General features: G+C 39.5%; 1 protein-coding gene across 1 annotated transcript; it reads right to left on the bottom strand.

Moving 5' to 3' along the window:
* Positions 1–409: 409 nt before the first annotated feature.
* On the bottom strand, positions 410–16,535 carry LONRF1 (LON peptidase N-terminal domain and ring finger 1). The gene is made up of 12 exons (XM_083836185.1): positions 15,833–16,535; positions 11,046–11,164; positions 8,592–8,714; positions 7,732–7,878; positions 7,049–7,286; positions 6,869–6,959; positions 5,887–6,001; positions 5,241–5,362; positions 3,965–4,123; positions 3,703–3,865; positions 3,151–3,303; positions 410–1,691 (listed from the first exon to the last, which is right to left on the bottom strand). Exons 1-12 carry the CDS (start codon positions 16,518–16,520, stop codon positions 1,533–1,535), a joined length of 2,277 nt encoding a protein of 758 aa, XP_083692311.1. The 5' UTR covers positions 16,521–16,535; the 3' UTR covers positions 410–1,532.
* Positions 16,536–16,564: the final 29 nt, after the last annotated feature.

Genomic DNA, 16,564 nt, shown 5'->3' with positions numbered 1-16,564 from the left:
CAATAAAGACAAAATTTATCCTGGATAGAAGCCCACATTAAAACTGATCCAGCAGATTCTGGTTTGCCTGTAATATCTCAAGCCTTGTGTGTCAGAAGAGACAGAGTCAGAGGACCTGACTAGCAAGCTTGTGAAATACCCATCTGTTTAACTGTAATTTCAGCTTTCAAATTTCGTGAAATGAAGAATTCCTATTTCAAGCCACCTTAATTAAGCACAGTAGCTACAAAAGCAGGACACCAGCAACAAACTTTTCTGACTGATAATCAGTCTGCAAGAGGTACTACAAGCAGAAAGAGATTACGTACGTACCACTTAACATCACAAAGTGCCTACAACCTTGATCTAGGTTAAACAACTGCCCCGATAGAAGCTTCCCAGAATAGAAGCACATGGAAAATTAAAGTGATTTTTAGTTTCTGATAAAGTTAAAATATTACAAACTTTTAGCTTTTATTGAAAATTAAATATATTAGCAAAAGCAAGATTTAAGAAATATTTTACAAATCATTTACATACAAGAAAGCCAGTATCAGACATATTCACAAATATGCAAACCTTTAATTACAAAAAGTACCTATTGGCAGCATGATGCTTACCTTGCCACTGCAGTGTGCTCTACTGTTGATATAAGGCATAGAACTCACATTTGCACCAACTAAAAAAGTTCAAATAAAACTTTAAGCTTTTAAATCCTGGATGCACAATCCCCAATACACACACGCGCACACTCTAAGATTTCTTCTTGTAAGCTCTATAAACTAAGTGTGTGCTCTGGAAGAACAGCCAGCCTGAAAAGCCCAGTAGAAATGTAACTGGTACTAGCATTTAATTTTCAGTTCTTCTTTAACATGTACAGGCCTAGGTATGTAAACCATATTCACAGTTTAAGTATTTTTAGACAGAAGTACCTTTTTTTTTTTTTGCATTTGTTCCTTAAAATTGGCTCTCAGTTCAGCATACAGTTCATAATGTCACTTGTTTTGTGATGCTTACATTTACAAGATAACTTAAAAGTCTGTGCCATGTTCATAGTCAAGATAAATCATCAAGAGTAGTAATATCCAACAGTGACATTCAATACTATATTTCAAATATTTGTGCAAACAGCAAAAGAACAGTTCTATGAGGCAAACTTATTTGCAAAACCTTTAATACCTCTTCAATGTTGTAAACTTGGACTGTCAGCCTTAAGTCCTGCACTTACCACAGCTTTAAAAAGTCAGTGGCTAAAATTATCAAGTCTCAAAAATGTTCTCCTCTACATAGTGCAAATTGTAACATAGATAATGTGAAAAACATATCTAGCTGGATTGACTTTGTGCAATCATGAGTGGTCTTCTCTCATAGTTGAAGAAAGTGTGCATTCAAAGAACCACGTGGGTTCAGGAAGCTGGGAGGGCAGGAAGGAGAGAGAAAAAGCAGTTCCGTTACACTTCTCAAACCAGTGCTAGATGTGCAAAGGCAGCAAAAATTCCAGCTGCAACTACAACCAGAATGGAGTATCTTTTCAGGAAGACCCAGGCGGTTAGTCACTTGGACTGGTCTCTAGAAAAATAGGTGAGTATATGCTGGATTTTTATCAGACGGTCTTTTAAAGACATCATAGAGAGAACTGACAGCTGATATCTGGGGTCTACTGGGAGAACAGCTAGAAGCCACCAACACCAAGCAGGGCCATTGGGCATTGCCTATAAAAAAAAAAAATTAGTTACTGAGGAACAATGTAGTATAGATGACTAATATGACAAGGAGACATAAAAGAAAGTTGTCAGTCTTGTTTAAAGTTCGATACCAACTAGAGAATTACAAATGCGTAAGATCAAGAGGGTTCTGAATGGATCTCTTCTGATCTATCCTCAACTTGGAAGTCAAACAAAGTACACTTAAGCTAAGGTTCATAAAGCAATGGGTTATTTTTAAGACAAAGGAAGCTCAGAGATTCCTCAGGAAAAGATAGCTAAATATAGGACAGTCACATAATAACAAACCTCTGTAACGCAAACTAAATCCATTACTTGCCGTGCTATTCTTGAAGATTGAGTATTCTTGATGCCTAGCACATTCATTGTACTTATCTTTACTGTATTTAAAGGACTCTTCTATCACTGCCCCATTCCACTCTCATCTCATTACCTCCTAAACAGAGCAGGACAACTTCATCTGTTTCTTCTAAGTTTATAAAACGTATTTTGTAACTTTTCCCTGTACTTCATTCAATTTCCTACATCAAACCTGAGCTGTCATGCCCAGGACACAACACTCCTCTCAATAGAGGCCATGTCACACTGCATAGCAGATTTATCTCAATAGACTTGCAAAAACAGTCTTTGTAGTGGTACACTCCAGAATGACATACGACATTCCTCCCTTTCTTCTCTATCACACAGTTGACACTTAAGTCTCAAGTACGTACCCTCAGCCTTGCTGTCCAGATAGTTATCCTAGTGCACTTAGTCTTCTTTCTTACACAATGTTTTAAACCTTTTTCTAAAAAAAAGGTGTTCTAAAGTAACTTTTGAATTAATACACTGGCCTCCGAAGCATCTACAGTCCTCCCAGATCAGTCAGTATGGTCTCAAAGATACGTAGCAGATAGGTGATGGCTTTCTCCAGCCTCCACTCTTTCAGGATCTCTCTGCCCTTCACCAATTGCTTACAATAACCAACCAGATGGCTGCAGCTAGTTTCTTAGACTTAAAGTAAGCATTTGTCAAGTCATCAGAGCTGCAGCAGTGTACAGCACTAGTTCAGAAAGGAAGAAAGTGTTATTTATGATTACCTTTTTATCACAGATTACTGCCTACACACATCACAGGAAAGGAAATACTGAACGATTTACCATTTTTTTTCATTTGAATTCTAACTGCTTTATACAAACCAACAGTTTAAAGTGTTACTGGAACTTAGTGTTCTCAGGTTAGTAGTTTTATCTACAGAGCAGCATATCATCCTTTCTTGAAAAAAAAGGTTTATTAGTGACAGAATTGCCTTCTGTTGCTCTTCGTAAGAGAAACAAGACGTAGCCCAACTTCCTTTCAAATTGAGAAAAAAAAGTCTTTTCCTTTTCATATTTAGCAGTTGATAATTTTAATGTTGTTCCCCTACCCCCTGCTATAGTAAAGACTTAATTGATATTAAATGTCTCACCTGTATATTTTCCTCCCGGTCAGGCATTGGCCCAAAGTGCTGAAGAATTTGAGTGCGGAATTTGTTTCTTAAGTTTTGGAACCAATTACAGGCCTGATTGTAAACAAAATTATGAAGTTCTCTCAGTTTCTTTAGTTCCTTTTCATCAACAACCTAGTGGAGGAACATTAACATTATTACATATAAAGAATCACTACAGTTCTTAAACTAGCATAAACAAACTTATTTGATTTCAACTCTATTTAAGTCATTAGTTACATTTCTTGCATTCTCCTAAGCCTTGATTCCTAATGGCTGAATAGTAAAAAAAAAAAAAGTCCTGTGATATTTAAAAAGAGTTACAGCTTCATGAACTGTTGTTCTAATAGAAAGCACAGTATTTATTATTTCATAATAATGAAGGACTAAGCTGGCTTCCATTTCTTCTACATGCTGGCACTGTATCCTCCAGGCAATCTATGGACCTAAAAAATTGACAGAGCCCTCAAAACAAATGAAGTAAAATTAAGATACTAGCTAATAGTAGAAATATTTGGACAGCGTTCTGGATACCTTAACATCTTCCAAATACTCAATGTCTGCAGTACAATAACCATCTTTCATCCCTCTCCGTAAAACTCGAAATCTCTTTCCACCAACAGTATCGACAACAGACCGTCCATCAGGTAGAAAGTGAACATTCCTAATTTGCAGCATGCATCCATAATCTGCAAAACTAGAAAACAGACCTCGTCAGTAAGTTAACTACACACTTTTACGAGGACACTTGATTAGAAAAAGACAGAAGAAGCTTGGTATCAGAACGCAGACCTACCCATTTTGAGAATCACTTATACACATCCCAAACTGTTTAGTCCCAGTTTCCATACTTCTGCGAATCATTAGTCGATATCTTGGCTCAAACACATGTAGAGGGCAAGGCACAGTAGGATATGCCATAGTGCAAACAAACATTGGAACATTCTTGGTCAAGCTTCAAAAGAATAACAAGAAATACGTGGCTTAAAATCTAATCAATGAACTGTTCCATGACAATACTTTTTTTTTGCAGTATGTATTTGAGGTCATAAAGCACTTATTACAAACTTTAATAATAACCACATAACAATTTTCATAAGCAGTAAGAACAGTGACTGAACATCTACACACTGATTTGAATACGTAATGGACAGTAAGCCTCACAGTAGTCTAGTTAGTGAGCTAAGTTATTTAAGTCAGTGAATATAGGGCTTCTCTTTGAGGACAGGGTGGGGTTTTTTTTTTGTTTCCCTTTTTGGTTTAGTTTGAGCCCTATAAACCATGACAGAAAGCCATTATGCCCTTAGATGCACTGTTTTCCTTATGCTAAAAAGATGCGGCAGTATCTACATAGTAACTAGGTCACCATTTAGACCATGTTCGATGATACAACCTGGCATATGATTTTTACCCTTGCAATGTCTCAGCAAGGCCTGGCTGAAAAAAATCCATTTTCTTCAAGCTGTTTTGTGAAGTATACACAGTTGATACAAATAAGGTAACATTAGCAGGTTTTCAATTTCACTACCTTTCAGACTATAAAAATGTAATTCTGTAATTTGTATAAACCAGTTTTGGTTTTCCAACACACATATCTACAATACATGATTCTTTATATATCTAAAGAACTCTACTACAGATAAACAGCAAGATAAAAAAGACTTATTTTCATCATACCTTTCTTTATACTATTAATCTCTATCGTGAACTGCTTTGAAAGAAATTCACGTATCTGAGACTCTGGAGGCAACTCAAGAGGACAGTTCCATTAACAGCAGCAAAGCTAAAACTGAAGTTCCACAAAAGTGCACTCAGAAACAGGCAAACATTTTGTAGAGGGCTTAAGAGCCTCAAGTTACTACTAAGAGTGAATTTATACATTGCTACTCTCAAAGCATGAATTTATTTCCACAGTATTAAAACAATGCTTATTTGCTGAAATACTTAAGATGTCTTTATATTCCTTCATATATCCATAACATGCCATTATTAATATCCACAAATAAGATGTTTCTAAAATGGATTTCAATACTAATCTCTCAAGTTTTCTAGATAGGAGACAGAAAGCTTACTTTGAGTGTTCAGCAGTTTCTTCAGCATGAATTCTTTTTCTCTCATATAATTCATCAGACAAATATTTCATTATTAATTCCTCAAGCAGTTCTGTGATGCAGTATTTTCTGCTTGCCAGGTACTGTAAGGAAAGAAATAATCATATGTATTAGGAGAAGAGTTGAGAAAATTCAGCTTTTATTTAACACCAAGATACAAGAGATGTGTCACAAATGACATCTTAGAGCTCAAGTTCTTATTTCTTAGCATCTAAAATTACTCTATTTGAAAATTCTCTTTTAGTTCTCACAACTTTAGTATCTGATTCTGTTTATACTTCTATACTTAACACATACAGAATTGACTGTCTAGATTATACTGCCATATAAATAAGGAAAGTGTACAGAAATCACAGGCAAGCCTTACTGAATAGTTACCCAAGTTTACAAACACTCAGGATGTAATTATACCAATAAAGTAGGTGATCATAGAAACATAAAACCTTTTAGGTCCTGAGACAAACCTAGTCAACTTGTATTATGTTTGCATGAAGTTTTTTTCTTTGCAGCAGCAAGTCATAACCCAAATGAATCCAAGTTGTTGTATTTAAGCAGCCTTTAAAATGATCAAGTGTTTGTCTATAGGAGCTCTACTGAGAAACAGTACCTCTTTCAAACTCTCCTTACAGAGCGGACACTGAGGAGCATGGTCCAAGCACCGTTGCAAGCAACCTTTGCAAAAAGTGTGCCCACAAGGGGTTGTCACTGGCTCAAAGAACAGCCTGAAAAAAAGTTATTAAAAGTTAGATACCATGCCAAGTTTTTGTCTTGCTACAAAAAAGAGTCAGTGATCAACTTCTAATTTTTAAAACTAATACTAAAGCAGAGAAAATTAATCCTACGGCTCCTTGCATTTTTTTCCCCTATAATGCAGTTTGTTTACCTCTACCACCACACCCCCAGTGTCTTTGTACATTCTGATCAATCTGAGCAGATTTCAGCTCTAAATATTTAAACATTTATTCTAATACAAAGATTTTGATCTTACTACTGAGGTTCAGAATACACAAATTAAGTGATACTTTAAAGAGCTAAGTTGCTTTAAAAGCAGTTTCTATTCTATTTCCATTCTATTAACATAGCCATGGACAATTTACTACATACAACATGCTTTAAGATTCTTATTCTGAAAACCAGGACAACTCAATAAGAACTCTCAAATACATCAACTACAACTACATCTACATTCTACAGTCATTTCCTAGACAAATCTGAGACACACAGGCAATATTCCTAAGCCTTAGTTTTCCCACAGCAAAACAAACTAGCTTTATTGTTTAAAAAACAACAAAAAAACAACACCCTAATATTTAGCTACAAAAGATCCTCTCCTGTTTGAGTTACCAGTTAACACCACCAAATCTAATTTAAAAGACAATCTGATAAATTGATGATGTACTATACAATGCTACAGCAAGTAACAGATTAAAATAAGTATTTAACTGCTGGGATATAGGAAGGCTGAAAATTACTTTTAACTAGCATTAGAACTCATTACAACCTATAAATACCTCAGTTTTACACATGTGCAAAAGTTACGTGGCCAAACACCTATAATAGAAATAATGAACCAGAGAGATAAATCTTACCTCATACATAGAGAACACTCAAAATCCGATACATCAATCAAATTCCCTGGAATTGTTCCATAAGCCAGTGTCGTATCCCTTTTTGTACTTTCTAAGGAACAGCAAGACAAAAATACTCCTTTCAAAGAAAGGCACAGGAGAGCAAATACTTAAAAAGTTTAAAACTAAATGATTGTTTACCTCCTTGCTTTTTGTGCTTGTTTCTTCCATCTTCACATACAACCGTATCCTGTTCTGAAAAGGAAAGCTTCCTTTTCAACAAAGCACCTTTTTCTTGGCCAGAGAGAAGGGGTTCAGAAGATACTCTCTTTAAGACATCTTCCTTGGTGAGGTCTTTTGGTGAGTTAAGAGCATGGGCAGATTGTGCCCGATTTAGGCTTCCACTGACAGGCTCCAGTACTTCTGACCCTCCTAAACTCTACAAAAGACAAATGAACTGTACTTAAAGCAAAACACAAATCCAGGTACACAAGATGTGAACATGCAAAGGTTCCCACAGTTAGTTCATCAGTTAGCTAGAGGAATTTGGTAAGCCAAGAGAGTACACAAATTTGCTTAGCATGAACAACTTAGTCTTGATTTGCTTCAAAGAGAACAATTGTATTTTTTATGTTTTTAAATTTATTTTATTATTTAAGTTACTAATATCAATTCTCAGTACTTTCTAATTGGTAGTTCACCGTAATGAGATGTCTAACATTCAAAATGAAAACACATTAGTCCCAAATCACAATTCTTCAAATTTAGCCAGTTACAGAAAGGCAGCATTTAGACTGGAGGAGAAGTATGCCAAATAGGATATGAGAATGTCAGATGTTTGTGTATTAGCCAAAGAAGAAAAACTATCCCACAGTTTTTGTTACCTGCTCAGGACAAAGTTGCAAATTGCAGTGAGACTCAGCCACCTCAGAACCAAGTATAAAAGGTTTATTTCGAATATGTGGTGAATTCCAAGCAGACTCCTTCAGACTCTCCCCTAACTTCTCAGGTGACAGCACATCACACAGTGTCTAGAAAACAAACAGCCGAGTGTTCATAACACTGTAAAAAGAATCTGGGTATAGTTTTATTATAAGCCTAAATACCAAAACCAAGAATTCAATCTATATGAAGTTATCCCCACAAATAGGGCTTTATTTAAGCAATAATTGAGAAAGAACAATTGAGAATAAGCAGAAACCTACAAATCTGTATAACTGAGCAGAATTTATCTAGAAATCATTTCTGCTAGAAGTGATCTCTTCAAACAGTTAGACATTACACTGAAAAAGCTGTATGATGAAGATAATTTTTTATTACTGAAAATTTACCTAGAATTTTTTCCACTAGAAGTGACTTCTTCAGAGTTAGCCGTTATCAATTCAGCATCACATAGCTTTTTCAATGTGTTTTTTTTATTATTGAAGAAAAACTGTTGTGATAGGGATGTGAAAGAGTTCAATTTACAATATTCATGTTGCTGTTTGCTTTCCAGTCATCTAGGTTTTCATTTAGCATCTACTTCAGAAGCATAAATACTTTGAGACATGTTCTTTTTAAAACCTGTAGATTAGCACTCTCTGGGACAGCATGATACGTCTTGACAGGAAGCAATCAAAGTATCTGTCACTTGAACCATCTCTGTATGCGTTAAAGATTTTTAGGTGGTCAATGTCTAACATAATGGGAACTTTATGAAGTAATCAAGACAGAGGTAGTAATCCAATTTGATAGATCAAGTTACCCTTTCTACTTCGAGCTTGGCTGGAAGAAAATCCTCATCAAGGGCTAAGCACTGTAGAAACAGTTGTAAGGCATCACCTACAAAGCCAGAGTCATGCAGCACTTTTCCTTTCCGGAAGTAGACCTGAGAAACAGATAACATGAAAACACCTCTAGTGAGTATGTAGAACCGTAGTATTCATCTTACAGACATTACAACCAAGTTAGAGTTAGAGCCCTCCATGATAAAAGAATGCACCTCTTCAGCAAACTTGAGCTGTGCACAGCATGTATGATCTATACACCTTGTTTAACCTAATTCCCTATGCTGAAAATAACCATGAGGTAAGTTGGTGTTAGTCTCCTTCCAGTTATTTTCTTTTGGCTTACACGAAAGGTTAAAATCCAGACCAGTACTGAAATTACACAATGCCTTAATTTCACCCTTCTGTGAGGGTGAAGAGGGGCACACGTATCATGGTAAAGCAGTTTTCAGAGGACACCCTTTTCGCCCTCAGTTTCATTAAAAGTCTTATGGTTCTAGCCCGTGGGAAAAAACTACAAACAAAACAATCCACACAACCATGCATCCCTTACACGCATTTTAATATATTCTTGATTGAAAACAATGCACTTTTGGAATTGTTTCCTCCAACTTTAATTTATTCTTGAACACTAGATAGCAGCCAGGAAAAATATATATTTTTTTTTTTAACTGGGGTGGGAGGAGGAAAAAAAGAAAGACTACAGAATTTTGATGAATCTATAACAATATGGTGTTGGAACTTAGAAGTCCCTTATACAACACATCTCAATTTAAAGAAGCTGTGTTTGCAGTAATATAAACACAAGTTCAGTAAAACAGCAAAATCTAGTTTATACGCTAGATTTTAAATAATGGACCAGAAGATTGAACTGGAAAAATACACCACCACCACAAAAAACACTGAATACATTTTCTGTGTATTGATTGCCAGTATTAAGGAGTAGTCTGTTAAACAAGGCTGTCAGATGGGGTGTGCATCTTTTTTGATAGATTTGGTCAGATTCATTAAAATAGATCCTGAAGACAGAAAGTATGCTAATCCTCCTCTTACAGATAAATTCATCATCCTACAGAGACGAGAGTTGTTGGAACAGCTATCAAAACAAGCTCAGTTAAGCAAAGTTTCTTTCCAAACATATATAAAGAGAACTACCAGCAACATTGAGAAACAAAGACAAAAGTGCTCTCTGAATTTGCAGCAGCCACACCATTGCTGAACATAGGAGAGATCAAGACAGAAGCAGTTATCTGTCCTCCCAGGTGCAGGAAGATCTTGCTGCCCTGCTGTGCTCAAAGTTCAGACGGTGTTGCAGTAATGTTACTGCAATAAGCTGTAACAGTTCTGAAAGCCAGTGACCCCTCAGCTGCCTGCAGTGTTTGCAAAGCTCAGTTTCCACTGAGTTTCTCTGAGCTTTTCCAAAAAAACTTTCCCAGCTAAAAGAGCAAATTATTCTTCTAAAAAAAAAAAAAGGCAGCCGTTAAAGATTACATCACCACAAACTATTCCAATTCCAAGTACTGGAGCCAGTAAAAAATGGCCTCAAATGCTTATTTATTTTTTTTACTATTACAAATACTATTGCAAAAGGATTTATTGCTCACACTTTTTTTTTTTTGATTCTTTGGCAGCATTTGGGAAAGAAAGCTGTGCTGCCCTATTCACACAGCAAAATGTTTTACCAATGAAACTCAAAAAAAAAGTCGACTTAACAGAGCCAAAGATCCTAGTCCTGACTGGCAACAATGCTCACTCAGCTCACTCACATGATGTTCAAGTAACAGATAACGCTTAAAATGCTCTCAATTTGGACAATGGTCAAAGTATAAACACTTCGGGGGAGCTTTAAGAGGACTAGCCTTCACATAGTATAAGAAATTTCAAATGCCAATTACATCAGTGAACCAAATGTATAGGCATTAGTTCTGGTTTTAAGCAATTAAATCTGACAGCACAATTTCAGCCAGCCACGCAGTCACATGATATTCAGCTAAAGTTTGTAAAAAATTTTAAAGATTTTCTTAAGAGAACACACAGAAGTGTTGTTCTAACAAGTAACTGTAAACAGCACAGAAGTTCTTCACAATACATGCCAAGAAGTCAGTTCCGCTCCGTTTAACCCTGCATCCAGAATCACTATCTCATGTTGTGAGAGGAAATAAAAATACCCAAAGATTTTGATGAAGGCTAAATTAACTGTTCTAATTGGATTCTTCAGCCTACTCTAACCTGCAGTGCTCACCCATAGCCAGTCTCATATAAATAACTTCTTAAAGATACCTTTTAGCACTTTGCATGTCCAATGAGGTAAGACAAGGAAATCAAGTGTTTAAGGCATCTGATCTCAGTTCTTAATTTGATGCAAGTATAATGCAGAACACATTGATTTTATAGATAAACAGATTTTGAAAAATAAGTTTATATCAACATACCTCTGGCCAACTTGGCATTTTAGAAATAACAAAATTTAGATCTTCTATGGCTGTTTTATACTCTTGGAGGCCAGCATATGACTCAGCTCTATAAATTCTTAGCATCAGGTTACTGGAATCTGAAAACAAAATTAAGTAGCATTTTTATTAATTTGTATTTTTTTAATTAGATGTTCTTATAGCGGTATGTCTAAACCACACTACTTGAAAATAATACACTTCTGTAAATTTTAAAATACCTGGAGTAGATTTCCTCCCACCTTCCTCCCAGTATTCGGTTAAAAAAGATAAAAGCAGCAATAATTCCAAGCTTACACCTTTCAAGATAAAGATTAACTTTTGAACCCTCTAATGCATCATGCAGCAACAAGAAAATACGTTTTAAAGAGACCTACCACTGATACTGAAAACAAAATATTGCTCAGTACTGCTGTGACAACAGAAGTAGAGGACTACGTAGATTTTAGTTTCACAGTACACCCATTCAAAAACACCAAATCTGAGATTTTTACAAGTGCAGTAAATTCCAAGGATTAAAAAGTCTAAGTAATATGAAGTTTGCTTTCAAATGTTCAAGTGTTTATTTAGCCTGTCCTTTGTTTTTGTAGCATCCACCCACTACCAGCTACAGCTAGAGAGAGTCCTAGCACATCCACGATGGTACCATCTAGTACCAGAAGTACTCTTTATCCCCTCGTGGAATGCAGAGATGGCTGCTACCAGAAAGCCAGTAGCACCAGCTGGCAGCCCTGTTGTAAGAAGCTGTACTAGAAAAACCTCTACAAAGGGAAAACATTAGCGCATTCAGTAAAAACAAGTTCTTGTCTCCAAAATACAGCACTTTGGACTCCCAGTAGAGCAACCTCTGAATCAGAAGCATACCCATCTCAGTGCCATTTAACCTGTGATTTTCATAATGCAACTAATTGCAGTCATTACTTGGAAAAGTGCCAGTACATCACTTTGTTGTTGACTTTTTTAAATACACCTGTGCTTTTCACTGAAAGAAATAAACAAGTTAAACATTGGTCTATTGTAAACAACTCTCAAATTAAGTTCTCTAAGCTTGCTTCAACAAGATCTTGGAGGGATGTGGAGGAATCATTTCAATTCAATATTCTACCTCGGTCTACTCTAAATGCCTTGTTTACATTTGCATAATTTCCAGCATTAGCTTGTTTTACATTCAAATCTGCTTCAGCAGAAAGCCAGACCTCTCAAAGTACCAACTGCTTTGTGTTTAGGCAATACTACAGGTAGAAGACCTTAACAGAAAATAAAAGGTTAGGGAAATCAAAACTGACAAGGGCTTTCATGGCTGTAACTGAAGCTCTTTCTGATTTGGTTACATTTTGAGTTGACAGTTTCCCTTCAAAAGCAAATATTCCCACATCTCCTTTTCTATTTTAGACATTTAACAGAAGTCTGTGAAACTGTCTTTATCTAACTTAAATGTGGAATTCTGCAAGTGTAAGACCTCTAACATCTGCTTTCCTGGGGCTTTGAGTTTTGTCACTACTACAGCCCAGTAAGGCAGGAGCTCAGATCACTTCAGACAGTTCTTTGCTGTATTTCACTCTTCGGTGTCCAGCAGAATCAATATCAATCCAAATTCTTTTCCTTGTGGGCAGCAGCGAGTGTGGGTCTTTGTCCTCTAATAAGCCACCTGTATGCACATGATCAGAGGGAGCTCATCTTTTTCAGACTTTCAAATGTAAAACAATGACCTGAGGAACTCCAAGCTTCTTTTCTAGGGTTGGTGGTGACAGGTAGTTTGGAGACAAAGATGTGTGTTCAAGTCTAGAGCAGGTGGTCAGTTTGTTTGTTTTTCAAAGAGGAAAGTATGGTTTCAATGGAACTGGTACAAAACAAAGAGCTAAACCAAGCAGCTTAATTAGGACCCCAACTTCTGACTGCATTGTGCTGCTACACCAAAACTGCCAATGAATCACAAAATCATTGAATATCCCGAGCAGGAAGGAGGACTCAAGGACCATCGAGTCCAACTCCTGGCTCCACACAGGACCACCCAAAAATCAGACCATGTGTCTGAGAGCATTGTCCAAACACTTCTTGAATTCTGGCAGGCTCGGTGCTCTGACCACTGCTCTGGGGAGCCTGACCCAGTGCCTGAATGATCAATACAGATTACAAACTGTCTCTATTTTCAAGACAGGAAGACCTAAATTTACATATTTAATTTAGTAGCATGAATTTAATTCCTGGGTTTTGTAATTATGCTAACTCTGTTTTGCAATGTTTCAGAACACATTTTGATGTTTGCCACCTAGCAGGAGGATGTAAAACTGTTTCAATTCCTTAGACCCGAGGCTAAACAAAGCAGAAGTAATTTGTGCTTGAATTTTCAATTTTAACAACCTGTTACATTATAAATACTGAAATCACTCACTTCTAGCACATTCAAAGAGAAATGATTTTAATAAAAAAAGATACTGAATACTTTCAGTGCAGAACCGTGTGTACCAGATATCATTAACTGGAAACTGTACAAAGATTTATACAAAAAGCACTTAGTATGCTTTTATTTTTTTTAATGTACTTTCAAAGCATCTGCTCCTGGCTACTGTCAGCATGAGCATACCAACAAATGAAGCATCCCTGGTATGGTCCTGCATGCTTTTTACCTGGTGCTTAAAAATACAAAGTTTTATAAAAAACACCCATGTAGTCCACACATCTCTTCTGTACCAGTGTGCAGAAAAACTGTATGGCACAATATTTATGAAGGCAGTAATACAGGGTCATTCTGATCATCAGGGGTTGGAACATAAGAGAAGAGGCTGAGATAACTGCTCTCATTTAACGAGAAAACACCAAGAGCATCAGGAGAACCTTACGGCCTTCCAGAATCCAAGAAGAAGCTACCCAGAAGACAGACACAGACTCCTTCCTGAAGTGCTCAGGGAACCAAGAGACAGTGGTTATAAACTGAAACAAGCGTAGTTCTGCCTTTAAATAAGTAGAAAATTAATCACTATGAGGGCAATTAACCTTTGAACAGGTTGCCCTGAAAAGCAGCAGAATCTTCATCCTTGTAGGTTTTTATTACCCAGCTGGACAAAAACCTTAAGCAAACTGCTCTGAGCTCATTGTTTATTCTGCTTTGAACAGAAGACTGGTCAGCAGACTTCCTCAGGCCCCCTCCAGCAAGGGGGGGGGGGGGGGGGTCTGATTGCACCCAACCATCTATCAACCATCTATCAGCCGCGTGTTTCCGGATTAAAGACATGCTGTACTTGGATTTTAATTCAACAGACTTCCTTTAAATAAGCTATTTCATTCCAACCCCTGTGAGGTACGTATTGTCCATGTGAATGTTAACATTCCTCGCGTCTTTCAAAATTAACTTCTACACCATGACAAACAGCAGTAATTTCTTTCACATTTCTCAAGAAGTGTGAGAAAGTTATGAAGAAATGCTGTTTGAGTAAAGGTTTAGCATCAAATGCTTTATTCAGGGCATTAGGTCTATGTTTATCACAATTTTTAATTCTGTATCTGCACTAGTAAGAAAAGAAAGAGATGAACTAGCAGTGAGGAAGCTGAAACAGAGCGATAACGATTTTGAATAAGAGTACATTTCTTACGCTGTGTCTTCTTCACCTCTTGAGTGCTTGCAAAATCTCTCATTCTGGAGGAAAGCAGAAACTGTACCAGCAGCTATTAACCACTTCTCTACCGGCCTGAAACCACCTCCAATCTGTAGCTGCGAGTCAGCCCTCTAAATTCACATTTCATGTGTCTCTGCCCTCTGATTCATGAAGCTCTTTACTAACGTTACCAGAATGCTTTGGATATAGTTGGAATGTCGCTCGTTCTCAGGACTGGAAGGACAGGAAATAGTTACATAAAAGAGCTTAAATAGAGCTTCTAGCACACGCACTGGATTTAAGTAATAGTTATGGATAAGCATCACAGCTCGTAACTATCCTCAGATCTTAGAGCCATTCTGAAAACCAGACTTTAAGATGTATCTTCACAATAAAAAAGTAATCAAAATTCTTTTATCGTAGCTATACAAAGTCCTATGGTGTTGCTAAATGCACAAAAGATTAACTAGAGCCTAGAGAATCAGTGTTAGTTATTAATGTTGTCTTTTATTTTTTCAAAAACGGGTCTCGAACCATTAATGAGGGATCGCTGTAAGCATTTGTGACTAATACTGGAGTCCTTGGTTTGTATTCTGAGCTCTATTTCTTTATGTCCTGCACGAGTCAGTGCTGTTCTTCAGAATACACAGAGGAAACACAAGTCCTCCTCTGACAGTTCTGATATTTAAAACAGATGGGACTCTGTTTGGTCACATCTATCCCCACACCCTACGCTTTGCCAGCACTCTGGCCACTAACGCGAGACCGAAGATCATAGCTGAGCGCACCCAAGTGAACAGAGGAGGCTCCCAAAAGGCAGAACGGCCCGGAGATGTCACCCTACCGCGCGCAAACAGCTTATTCAGGAGCTAGACCCGAGAGCCGGATCGGAAGGATTAGACTTACACAAGCTTTCTCGCCCCGTCCCCCCACCCGGCAGCCGACCGGGGCACCACCACCACCACCCCGCGTCCCGCTGCGGGCACCGGGGCGGGCGGCGGGGGGGGGCCGGTGCCGCCGATCTCCGCTCCCGCAGGTGGTGCCGAGCCGCGCCCGCGTGATGTCAGCCCGTTACACAACGCGGCCCCTCCGCGCCCGCCCGTTATGCAACCGGCCCCCGGCACGCCTCGCCGAGCCCGGGGGGGCTCCGTTCGCCGAGGTGGGCCCCGGCCTTACCTGCCCGCAGCGCCTGCCCGGCGGCGCCCAGCGCCTCTCGGAAGCGGCCCTGCGCCAGCAGCTCCTCCAGGCGGCTGCCGGCCCTAGCCCTCTCGCACTCGGCCGGGAACCACTTCTCGGCCAGCTGGCTCAGCACCACGCTGGGCCGCGGCGGGGCACCGCCGCCCCCCGGCGCCAGCCGAGCCCGGCAGCGGCGGCAGCGCGCCCGCAGCTCCCTGCGCAGGCAGCGGCGGCAGTAGGTGTGCCCGCACGGCACCGTCACCGGCTCGCCCAGGAAGCGGCGGCAGCCGCAGCACCGCAGCGGCCCCTCGGCTGCCCCCGAGCCCTCCGGAGCGGCGGCGGCGCGGCCGCGGGCGAGCCCCAGGCGCAGGTGGTAGTTGAGCAGCAGGCACTCCAGCAGGCGGCCGCCCGGCGGGCCGAAGCACAGCGACGCCAAAGAGGCGCCCGCCGCCTCCTTCGGCCGGGTCGGCACCGCCTCGTCCTCCCCAGCCGGCCGCCCGCTGCCTCCCGGCTCCGGCGGCAGCGCCCCGGAGGAGCCCGCGGGAGCGGAGGTCGCCATGGGCTGCCCGGCTGCGCCGAGGGGGTGTGACTGTGGCGGCGCCCGGCCGGGCTCTGCGCACGGCGCCCGGCGGGGCGGGGCGGGGCGCTCACGTGCCCCACCTTCCTTTACATAAAGCGCCGCCGTCATGTGACCCTACCGACGCTTCCCTATTGGTGGAAAAGGGGGAGGGA

The sequence above is a fragment of the Anser anser genome (assembly GCF_964211835.1).
Source record: "Anser anser genome assembly, chromosome: 4".
Classification (NCBI taxonomy): domain Eukaryota; kingdom Metazoa; phylum Chordata; class Aves; order Anseriformes; family Anatidae; genus Anser; species Anser anser.
Note: the sequence above shows the minus strand (reverse complement) of the source record. Positions and strands in the feature narration are given on the sequence as shown.

Bases quoted from the DNA above. Each gene is read 5' to 3' on its own strand.
- LONRF1 (XM_083836185.1), bottom strand. From the start codon at position 16,520: ATGACGGCGGCGCTTTATGTAAAGGAAGGTGGGGCACGTGAGCGCCCC. The intron at 5,363-5,886 runs GTACTGTTTCTC...CTTTCCTTACAG, and splicing joins GTAAGGAGAGTTTGAAAGAG to TACCTGGCAAGCAGAAAATA. The intron at 3,866-3,964 runs GTAGGTCTGCGT...TCTGTTTTCTAG, and splicing joins ATAAGTGATTCTCAAAATGG to TTTTGCAGATTATGGATGCA.